At 38.1% G+C, this 12,127-nt stretch overlaps 1 protein-coding gene across 3 annotated transcripts in view; it reads left to right on the top strand.

Moving 5' to 3' along the window:
* MAPRE2 (microtubule associated protein RP/EB family member 2) overlaps nucleotides 1-12,127 on the top strand; it is a gene marked incomplete at both ends in the record, with an annotated part of 149,092 nt that overhangs the window by 102,730 nt on the left and 34,235 nt on the right. For all 3 annotated transcript variants that reach the window (XM_084252485.1, XM_084252484.1, XM_084252486.1), the window contains one exon: nucleotides 9,377-9,522. In XM_084252485.1, coding sequence (XP_084108611.1) covers nucleotides 9,377-9,522 — 146 coding nt within the window. The remainder of the gene's footprint in view (nucleotides 1-9,376; nucleotides 9,523-12,127) is intronic.

Here is a 12,127-nt window from a genome sequence, read left to right on the forward strand (position 1 = left end):
TTTTGCATCAGTGTTCATTAGGGAGATTGGCCTGTAGTTTTCCTTTTTTGTGTTGTCCTTGTTCGGTTTTGGTATTAGTGTAATGTTAGCTTCATAGAACGTGTTTGGTATTGTCCCTTCCTTCTCAATTTTTTGGAAGAGTTTGTGAAGGATAGGCACTAATTCGTCTCTGAATGTTTGGTAGAATTCATTTGTAAATCCATCAGGTCCTGGGCTTTTGTTTTTGGGGAGGTTTTTGATTACCATTTCAATTTCGCTAATTGTAATTGGTCTGTTTAGGTGTTCTATTTCTTCTTTATCTAGCTTTGGGTGATTGTAGAGTTGTAGGAATTTGTCCATCTCCTCTAGATTGTTAAACTTGTTTCCATATAACTGTTCATAGTAGTTACTGATTATTCTTTTGATTTCTGCTGTGTCCGTTGTGATTTCTCCTCTTTCATTGATGATCCTGTTTATTTGTGCTTTCTCCCTTTTTTCCTTTGTGAGCCTGGCTAGGGGTTTGTCTATTTTATTGATTTTTTCAAAGAACCAGCTCTTGGTTTCATTGATCTTTTGGATTGTTTTTTTAGTTTCAATTTCATTTATTTCTGCTTTGGTTTTTATTATTTCTTTTCTTCTACTGGTTTTGGGGTTTTTTTGTTGTTCTTTTTCTAGATCTTTGAGCTTCGAGATTAGGTTGTTTCTTTGCGTTCTTTCTTGTTTCTTGATGTGAGCTTCTATTGCTATATATTTTCCTCTTATTACTGCTTTTGCTGCATCCCATACATTTAGGATATTGGTGTCCTCCTTGTCGTTCAATTCAAAAAATTTTTTAATTTCTTCTTTGATCTCCTCATTAGTCCAATGGTCTTCCAGTAGTGTGGTTTTTAATCTCCATGAGGTAGGAAAGTTCCTTGCCTTCTTTTTATGGTTTATTTCTAGTTTGATGCCTTCATGGTCAGAAAAGATGGTTGATATGATTTCAATCTTGGTGTATCTGTTGATGTTTGTCTTGTGCCCCAGTATGTGATCGATCCTGGAGAATGATCCGTGTGCGCTTGAGAAAAATGTGTACTCCATTTTTTTGGGGTTTAGTGTTCTATAGATGTCTGTTAAGCCCAATTGCTCTAGGTCTTTATTTAGAGCTTTGGTTTCTTTACTTATTTTTTGTCTTGTTGATCTATCCATTGTTGATAGTGGTGTGTTGAAGTCTCCCACTACGTATGTGTTTTCTCTGATGTCTGTTTTCAGAGAGGACAACAGTTGTCTGATATATTTTGGTGCTCCTTCGTTTGGTGAGTATATGTTAATGAGTGTTATTTCTTCTTGAAGTATTGTCCCCTTGATCATAATGTAGTGACCATTGGGGTCTCTTTTTATCTTTTTGAGTTTGAAATCTGTTTTATCTGATATAAGTATAGCTGTTCCTGCTTTCTTTTTTGGTCCATTTGCTTGTAGGATTGTTTTCCATCCTTTAACTTTGAGCCTATTTTTATCTTTTGTAGCTAAATGTGTTTCCTGGAGACAGCAAAAGGTTGGGTTTTGTTTCTTAATCCAGGCTGCAACTCTGTGTCTTTTTATTGAAGAGTTTAGTCCATTTACATTTAGAGTTAATATTGATATGTTAACATCTGTATTTGCCATTGTGTTTGTCTTTCCTTTGATTTTATTTATTTATTCTTTTAATAACTTTTTTTTTTTTTGGCCTTCTTTCATTGTTATTCGTCGCTCTGAGGTTCTGGCTTTAGGACTCCTTGTAGTATTTTTTGGAGTGGGGGTTTAGTTGCAATGAAATTCCGGAGTTTCTGTTTGTCTGGGAAGGTCCATATTCTTTCTTCAAAGAGGAAGGAGAGCTTTGCGGGATAGAGTATTCTTGGTTGGCATCTGTTTTCTTGGAGTCTGTTGACTATGTCCCTCCACTCTCTCCTTGCCCGTAGTGTTTCTTCGGAGAAGTCTGATGTCAGCCTGATTGGTTTTCCTTTGAATGTTATCTGTTTCTTCCCTCTTGCCAGCTTCATTATTTTTTCCTTGTCCTGGATTCTTGGGAGCTTTACTATTATGTGTCTTGCTGTATTTTTCCTTTCGTCGTGGAAGTTTGGTGTTCTTCTTGCTTCTTGTATATCAATTTTCAGCTCCTTCTTCACATTTGGGAAGTTCTCTTCAATTATCTCTTTGAATATTTTCTCTGTTCCTACATCTCTCTCCTCTCCTTCTGGTATTCCTATAACTCTTATATTTCCTTTCCTCATGGAGTCAGATAGTTCCCGAAGTCTTTCTTCGTTCTTTTTCCTTCGTACTTCTCTTTCCTTTTCTGTTTTGGTTCTTTTTATTTCTGTGTCTTCAAGATTACTTATTCGTTCTTCCATTTCATCTATTCTGCTTTCATTGCTTTTCCCAGAATTCTTTAGTTCTTCCATTAATTCTTTGATCTCCTGCATTTCTTTTACTTCCCTCTTTAGGGACTCAATTTCTTTCTTCTGACCATTGTTTTCCCTCTCTAGGGACTCAATTGCATTCTTCTGATCGTTGATTATTTTTCCCTTATCATTGTTTTCCTTTATGACTTCTGTCAGTTTTTTAATCACGGCAATTTTAAATTCTCTTTCTGGAAGGCTCAGAAATTCTTCCAAGTTATTGTCGTTGCAATCTGGGGGCTGGCTTTCTTTTTGTGGTGTGCTTTTTCTCTGGAGAGTTGCTAGGTTGCGTGTGGTTCTTCTCCTCCCTACTGTCTGTTTTCTAATTTGCCGTATGCGTTGGGACACTGTGTTGTTGGGACTTGCCGGCATCTTGGGTGGGCTTCTCTGTTCCCCTCTGGTTCTTCCAGGAGTCATCTGTCAGTTTCAAGCAGCCTTTACTGGAGAAAGGTCCCTGTTCTAAAATGCCGATGTGGGGACACACTCCCCTGTGCGCCTGGTCTGCCCCGGCGGTGGGTTCCTGCTCCCCTCTGGGCTTGGACTGCAGGCCAGAGGGGGTCTGGCGTGGGCGAACTTCCCCCGCTCACCTCTGGCTCCTGAGGAAGCCTTCTGCAGGTAGTCTTTACTGAAGAAATGTCCCTGTTCTAAAATGGTGATGTGGGACACACTCCCTGCGCTTCTGGTCTCAGGCACACTCTTCTGCGCTCCTGGTCTGCCCCGGCTGTGGGTGCTCGCTCTCCCTGTGGGCTCAGACTACTTGTTCAGAAGGGGCCCGGTGTGGGCTAACTCCCCAGCTGGCCACTAGCTCCTTCAGTAGCCTGTGCTGGGGTCAAGTCGCTAGGTGGCACCAGAGATCTCTCCTAGAGCCCTTGGGGAGCTGATTTTCCACCCCGTGGGACAGGGAGCAGAGCGGGGATGGTAGGGTACACCTCAACGGCTTTGGGGTGCTGTGTCTGCCTTGTGCCCCACCGTCGTGGGGAACCCACGCCCCTAATTTCGTGCCCCGGGTCTCAGTTCCAAAGCCCTCAGTTCCAGGACGCGGGCTGTAGCCCAGATCAGTGGCGCGGGAATGGCGCCTTTTGAATCCCGCTCCCCTGCCTGGGCGCCTTGTTCCTGCTCACTCAGGGAGGGCCTCCGCCCGGGTCTCAGTTCCAAAGCCCTCAGTTCCAGGACGCGGGCTGTAGCCCAGATCAGTGGCGCGGGAATGGCGCCTTTTGAATCCAGCTCCCCTGCCTGGGCACCTTGTTCCTGCTCACTCAGGGAGGGCCTCCGCCGTCTCCCCGCAAGCCTAGGTCGCAGGCGCAGGGGCCTGGGCAGCTGCAATCCGAGCGCCGCTTTCGCGCAAGCTTACCGGGCGGCCGGGGCTGTGTGCTGGTGCTGGTCTCCTCCTGGGGGGCGGGGCTCTCTTTTTAATGGCGCGTGGAGCTCACCTCCGCGGTGGATCCTGCAGGGTTCGCCTCAGCTCCCGTTCACGGGGTGTGGTGGCTGAAATAGTTCCTTTCCACTCACCGATTTTCTTAGTATTAACAATTAATTTCAAAATACCCATTTCTCTTGGAAAGGAAGAAGTAAAACGATCTCTATTTGCAGATGTCATGACCTTTTATGTAGAAAATCCTAAGAAGCCAACCAAAAGTTATTGTAACTAATAACTGAGTTAGCTAGGTTGCAGGACACAAGATCAATATCCAGATATCAATTGTATTTTTATACATTAACAATAAACAATCTGAGAATAAAATTAAGATTTATTGTTTCACTAGTAATAACTTTTGAAAGAATGAGAGGAATGGATTTAACACAAGGAGTGCAATAATTGTATACTGAAAAGTTTAAAACATCATTGAAAGAAACAAGTGAAAAGTCATCCCATGTTCATGAATTGGAGTACTTAATATTGTAAAGATGACATTACTCCCCAAATAATCTCTAGATTCAGTTATTCATATTAAAATATCAGATGCATTTTTATAGAAATTGGCAAGTGGATCCTAAGATTAATATGGAAATACATGGACCCCAAAATAGCTGAAATAATCTTGAGAAGAACAGAGTTGGAGAATTTCCATTTTTTATTTCAAAACTGAGTACATAGCTACAGTAATCAAGACATTATGTTCTTACATAGGATAGACAAAAATGAAATAGAATAAGAACTGAGAAATAAACTTATTCTCATGTAATTTACTGATTTTTCGATAAGAATACCAATACAGTTAAGTAGAAAAAGGTGCTGCGACACCTAAATGGTGCTGCGACACCTAAATGGTCACATGCAAAATAATGAATTTAGACCCAAACCTCATGCCATATTCAATAATTAATTCCAAATGGATCACTGACCTAACAGTAAAAGCTATACAACATTTAAAGGTACTGCATATGTAAATCTTCATGACTTTGTTTTAGGTTATAGTATCTTAGGTGTGACAAAAATACAAATGACAAAAGAAAAAGTAGATAAGTTTGTATTCCACCAAAACTTAATATTTATGCTTCCAGGGATACCATCAAGAAAGTAAAAACACATTTTTTAAGTGAAAACTTCCAGATAAAATAAATGTTACAGTGTTCAGTATACAGTATGAGAACAACAGTTAATTATACTGTATTGTATATTCGATGGTTGCTAAGGTTGTAATTTTAAAAGTTTTCACAACAAAAAAAGGATTCTTTTATATATGTGATAGGTGTTAACTAGACTTGTTATGGTGATCATTTTTCAATATATACAAATATCAAATCGCTGTTTCTTACCACTGAAGCTAAAATGTTATGTCAATTACATTTCAATTTTAAAAGGAAAATAAAATTTCAAACAATATATATATTAAACATAGAAGATACCATATTACACTCCTAGGTGTATCCCAAGAGTCCATAGCATCATTGCTCTGTAGTAGTCCAAAAGTTAGAACAACCAAAATATGCATCAGGAGATGAATAGATCAGTTAAATGTATATTTATACAATGGAATACTATTCAGCCATTAAAAGGAATCTTAAGTTCATCCACAACATGGATGAATCTTGAAAGATTTTCCTAAGTGAAATAAACCAGACACAAAGGTCATTTATGATTCCTTTTATATGACATGTTCAGAATAAGCAAATCCATGGAGATGAAAAATAGATTAGTGATTACCAAGGCCTGGGAAGCAGAGAGAATGGCTGCTAATGCTAATCTTCTGCAATTAGATAGTGGTGATGGACATGTAGTTCTGCATATATTAAAACATCACTGAATTTTATACTTTAAAATTGGGGCCTCCCCGGTGGCGCAGCGGTTGAGCGCTGGGTTGTGAAGCTGCCTGCAGCCTTAGGCTGCAGCGCTGGTTCAATCCCTGGCCACGGATCCCACATGGCACGCGCAGACCTCTCCTGCCGCCCGCTGTTCCCCTCAGTAGTGTATTTCGTCAGTCTGGCTGTTCTGTTCTCCACTCTGGCTCTGGTGAATTCTCTCACCCTCCCGCACTTCTGACTGTACCCAGTGCTTGTATAAATAAATAAATCAATCTTTAAAAAAAAAAAATAAAATAAAATGTTAGACTTTTGATATGGGAATATTTCAGTAAAGATATTTTACTTTAATAGTAAATAAATGAATAATTTTAAAAGAAACCTTTTTTTGCTATACCATGAATGAAAATTCAAAAATATAATGGAAAATATAAGTATATGACAAAAAATTAAGAAAATTTTGAGAAACAGAAGTGAGGAAATTATTCTACAGATAGCAGTATATCACATCACATTTAAATAACACTCTAAAACTTTGAAACTATCCCAGGGACAGACAATAAAAAAATTAAGTCTAGAAAAAAAATGAATTAAATGTATTAGGAAAGTAATACATAATAAAGATAGTGTTTCTCCTCAGTAGGAAAAGTATAGATTATTTATGGCATGATATTGAGTCAGGGGAAACCAAGCTCAGAAATGTCAGCAAACAAAGGATGCTGAGGAGCCGGGAGCTGAGCCCTGGGGTCTGGACTAGGATGGGCTGGATACCACGTCACTGCTGCAGGGCCAGGCCCCCCCCCACTGCTGCATGATGAAATTCTCACCGCCCTCCATGTTTCTGTCTCTCCCTCAAAACTCGGACTCAGACAGAATGGAGGTCTCGGGGCCTACATCCGATTTTCTTCTTTTTGGTGAGAAATGAAAATGTCATTTTAAATAATAAAGGAATTATCTGAGTAGAGCTTATAAGAGAGGAGATTTGAGTGAGGAGGGAATTAGAAGTAAAGTAGATATCAAAGTGAATTTACAGAGGTGATCACATAAAACTGAAATACTTGATTATTTCAATTCTAATGCAAGAGTATACTTATAATCTCATGGTAACTTGATTAGGAGTCTGATTATTTAATGACATGTATATGGAGTATTAGAGAATATATACTGTGTGTGTGTGTTCATATGTGTATGGTCTACAGCTCACTAACTCCATGGAAAATGGCAGGTCTTAGTCTACACTTCTGAGAATGCCATGTAAATTCAGGAGACTAAACCTTCTAAGGCCCCAAAGCCTTATTATACCCATTTTGTCCCTATGTATGGATAACATAATGGACTATAGTGTCCATTATACACACATAAGAACTATGTATATAAACATGTTAAAAATTACCAATCTTCTGTGAACATATGACTATTCGTAGTAACTTACCCAAAGGAAAGATCCACTATCAATAAACTCACTACTGAACCACTATATAATGCTATAAACCAATGTTCCTTCAATAAAAATAAATTTTAAAAATCACGCTACAGTCAACATTAGTCAAATTAAATGCATCCATTATCAGGGTCTGCATCTTGATCACTAGTGGGGAGACAGGAGTGTGTGCCCAGTGTCAGCACTATGGTGAGAGACAGCCCACTGCAGTATCGACCCAGAGGGGAAGGTACCCAAGTGCTGGGGGACCAAAAGTGGAATTTCCTCTAACATTTGGAATTAGAACTAAAATTAGAACTATTCTCTATATCAGAGCAAAATTAATTCCACATGGATTGAGAACATAAATGTTGAACTTGAGATCATAAAAGTACTTGAAGAAAATACACATGAATACTTATGTAATATTGATTTGAGAAAGTTGTAAGCATGATATAAAAATCAGAAAGCTATTAAAAATGTCAGTAGGGAATATTAAATGAGCCAGAAAGGGAATCATGACCTGTTAAATTAAAAAAAAATTTTTTTTGGTATGCCCCACAGCCTTAAAAGCAGTTTTCTATGGGTGGAAACTAGAGATGCTTTTTCTTTCCTTCTTCCATCTCTCCCTATTTGTAAATTTTTTTTCCCCAAAAATTGTTATTACTTTTTAAACTTAGAAGATGAGTAATTTGGCTGGTTGGTTTGTGAGAATACATAAATATCTGGTTTTCAAAGGTAAATTTTATGCTAAACTCTAGAAAAAAGTGAAAATAACTCTTTGAAAAGCAGGTGATGAGACAGTTGTGTTTAAACATGTCCATCTACATAAAAATAATATTGAAGTGGCTGTTGGAATTTGCTCCATCTGGTGGTACTTTAAAAGGAAGAACTGAGTAATTGGATGATGACTGTAAGAATGCCCCCACGATCATGATGTTTCCCTTACCTCCCCTAATGTTTTTGTTTGGATTTGTTTTATTTGGTCTTGTTTTTAAGAAATACCATCTGCTTGACTAAGAACACACTAATACGTAGTCGTTGGGGTGCTGGCGTCTGAGAAGTATCACAGATGCAAAGATTCTAGAGGTGATAATTATGGTGACCTAAATTTCACCACCTTATCCTCTTCTGTACAAATAATGATTTGCCCCACCACTTCCTGTTCTAATAGTCCTCAGATCCCTAACAACTCCTTCCCTCCTGTTTTGGATTCCTATCTCAGGAAAGGATTCTTAACATCAATTTGACATTAGAAATGGAGTGGATTCTTCCATGTAAAGATGAGTCACCTTAATGAAATGAAAAGATTTTCACAGAAACCTTGGTACCAAAGAATGAGGGTTGCCCTTCATATTCCAGAAAGGTCTATTATTGGCATATTCTAGAAACAGACCGATAGATGTGGGAAGTAAGAAAAGCAAGATCACAGACATGGCTGCTTGTTCCCATTCTTGCCACTCAGTTGCTTTTCTTCCTTGTAAAAGAAAAATGGTCATTCTGGCTTTGAATTTCTTTTCTGTAAATGCCTTTATCCTGTACTATTAAGAAGCTATGAATCAGTAAATATGATCTTGGACGGCTTTGTAGTTAATGTTGTCATGATCTAAGAGTTCTTTAAAAAATCAGACTTTTCTTGACCACTTCCTTAGGGAAATCATTGAGTATTTCTGTTATTTTTATTTCTCAGTCATAAACAGCAGGATTCTGAGTTTTTATAAATTTTCAGAATCTCCATGTCCTCATCCTTCATGTTAATGTAGGAACCCCATTGCTCTGGACTGGAATTAAATTGGTATACAACTGGTTATGGCATTAGACGGCTGAGTTACAGTTTCACCTAAGTCATTTTGCAAGATGGATAAAACAGCTTGGGCATATATGTGGTTTTTTAGCTACACATTTCCTGAGAAGTTTTATAATTTCCTCCTATTTAAATTTTCAGCTGTTTTTCTCTTATATTTATATATTTTGAGAACATGGAGCTGGTAGCCACTAGATGGAAGAAAAAAAATCTTCCTTTTTTTCCTGGTAGAAGCTAAGAAGAGTTGTTCTTATCCCAATTTCCTACCCCAGTTGTTTGTGGAATTTGATGATGCTGTGGTGAATGCACCCTCCATGTGGTATGGTGACTAGGAGGAGAAGTGGCAGAGCTGCCTTAAGGAAAGGCTGGCCCTTCCCTCCAGCACCCAACCTGACTGACAAGGAGGTGTAAGTGCAAGGAGAAGCCAGCCAGTGCCCAGGAGGGCTCCTTCCTGCCTAGCTATCCGGTGACACCAGGTAATATCAGACTCTCACAAGTACTTGTCTTGTCTCTTTCTAGGAGCTGCCTATTGCCAGTTCATGGACATGCTTTTTCCAGGCTGCATTAGTTTGAAGAAAGTAAAATTTCAAGCAAAGCTGGAGCATGAGTATATTCACAATTTTAAACTTCTGCAAGCATCGTTTAAGCGAATGAATGTTGATAAGGTAAGAAACTAACTTATACCTCCATAAAAATGCATTGTCTTCCCTAAAAATATTTTTTGCACAGAAATGCAAAAATCCAAAAGTATATCTGTGTATGGGACATACCCTGATACCACAGCAGTAGATTGGGGTCTGTACGTAGCATAAAGCACCAACCCTCACTTCCTGTATTTGTCTGAGGTTTTTATTTAAGGAGATTTCTAAACTTGTCACCATTAGACTAAACACCCTAACAGGAATTACAAATGCTCAAATGTGGTTATTCTGTTTAGCATTGCAGATGAGAAATTTTTATGTTTACCAGATGCCACTGTGGTTCTTTGTGTTTTTTGTTCCTTTGGAGAAACAGCTTGTTACAGTGAAAATGGTTGGAATCCCAATTCCATGACATGAGCAAAGTATTTAAATTATTTGAGCCTGTTTACCCATCCATAAAATGGAACTAAAACGCCTTACCCCTGATTATGGAGTTTAAATGCATGTGAGGATGTCTATCATACTGTAGATACTAAGTCAACCTTCATAAATTGCCTTTTCCCTGTTGAATTATTATAATTTAGTCCTGGAATGACATAAATGGAGTAAAACTGGAGTCCTGTTCCCCCAATAAAGAAATATTGCTAAAATCCACTCAATTTCTGCATGTTCTTTATTTAAGATCTGTCTCTTAGAGGGACTTGAAAAGAAAGGAATTTTGAATAAAGGGAGAAAGGGAAACTTGCATAAATAGAGCAATAAATGGGCTATGGAAATAAAAAATAAATTACTGGGTCATAAAAGATGGAAGCTAAGGGAAAAGAACAAAGTTTGGGAAACCATATATTTTTAAAATTTAATGCAATTAATATTAATATCTTCCTATATCAAAACATTCTTATGAAAATATTAAGAAAATCTTAGCTTCTCACTTTCTCAGAAATTGTATTTCAGAACATGTTCTCTTTAACATCTTAAGAATTTGGACTCTTTTCAACTTTATGTTCTTTCTCTGGTTAATTTTCAACTAGTTCTTTCCATATATATTCAAATCCAGAGCTGTGCAGGTTCTCCTTACTTACTATTAGTATTAATTACATCTTTCTCATTCTTTTTTTTTTTAAGATTTATTTATTTATGCATACAAGCTGGGGTACAGGCCAGAGGTGTAGGGGGTGAGAGGATTCACCAGAGACAGAGTGGGGAACAGAACAGGCAGATTGACCAAAGTACACTGCTGAGGGGAGCAGCGGGCAAGACAGGAGAGGTCTGCCTCACCATGTGAGTTTCTCCGTGGCTGACCAGGGATCGAACTTGTGCTGCTACAGAGGCTGCGGATTGCTTCCTAATGCAGTGCTTAGCCCCTTACACCACCAGGGAGGCCCTTTCATTCATTTTTCTATACATGTTTCTAGATCAAAAAGAAGGCAGTTTGTAGGCTTATTGATAGAACGTGCTATATAATATAAAAGTAGCCTCCATATCTCACTAGAACTGTACATACACAGAAGGGTGAACTGTTTTTAAGAATATTGACAATAACATTCTTATAGAGGAGCTCCCTTGATCTTGATGACCTATGTTGGCTTCTCTAGCAGTGATTCTACCCAAAAGCCCTTGGATAGAGACAGTGGTTCTTGTTCGTGTTTGTCATAGCTTAACAGCACATGGGAAGCTTCTCTGAAGAGATAGGCTTGCCACTGATTTTCTTTGCTTCTGATTTTTAACTTCTGCCTCTGGAAGGGACTGAGTGCAAAATTAAGTCAACAGAGTTAAGTGCCTTCTTTGAACCGCTAATGTATTACCATTATCTAAAGCTGTTTTTAAATGTCCACTTATTTGGCAGAAAATATAGCAGCATGTTAAAGGGTCTTATGGACTAAGAAGGCACTTTGTGAAACAGTCAATATCAGCATAAACAAAACTTATAAATCAGAAGATGTGAAAATATCTTTCATTAATCAGTCAATTAAGTGCATGTATGAAAGGAATTCTATATAAGCATCTTCCATTGCTGGAAGAGTCTATGAAAAGTGTGGTCTCCTCCAAAAGTTTGCTTCTCTTGATTTCATTCCATACTTATTTCATTTCAGCTACATAAAAATATTTTTTTAATTTACTGCTAATGATTTAGTATAGGTGGCCTAAGTGCTTCGGTTGCTTTTTTTCTTTCAAGTTGTCATAATTTTTAAGGTGTTTGTAGATTTTTAAAGGTTATCCATTGTGTATGCTATCATAATATTATAGCTCCTCTGGTAGCAAGGTTTTGCTTAGTTTACATACATATATATATAGTTTATATGTAAATTTAGTTTATACAGCTTCTATTCATATCATTACATGATGAAGCCAGGTGCTTTTAGTGCTGTTTCTGTCAGAATCTCACACTCAAACATATTTTACATACATATGAGCTGACTTCCTTCCTAACTTCTTAGTTCTCATGGCTCACATTGAACTAGAGTTCCAACCCAAAGATGAGAAAGTAAGAATCTGGTAATGGTGCAGTTTGGATATCAAGGTACTTTTCTATTTTCCTTCAAAAGTAGCAACCCACCTAATTAATGCTTAGCAATCATGCCCCATTTTTTTTTTGTCCTAATTCTGCAGGTGCCATAAGCTCTCTAGA

The sequence above is a fragment of the Talpa europaea genome, assembly GCF_964194135.1.
Source record: "Talpa europaea genome assembly, chromosome: 13".
In the NCBI taxonomy this organism is placed as follows: Eukaryota; Metazoa; Chordata; class Mammalia; order Eulipotyphla; family Talpidae; genus Talpa; species Talpa europaea.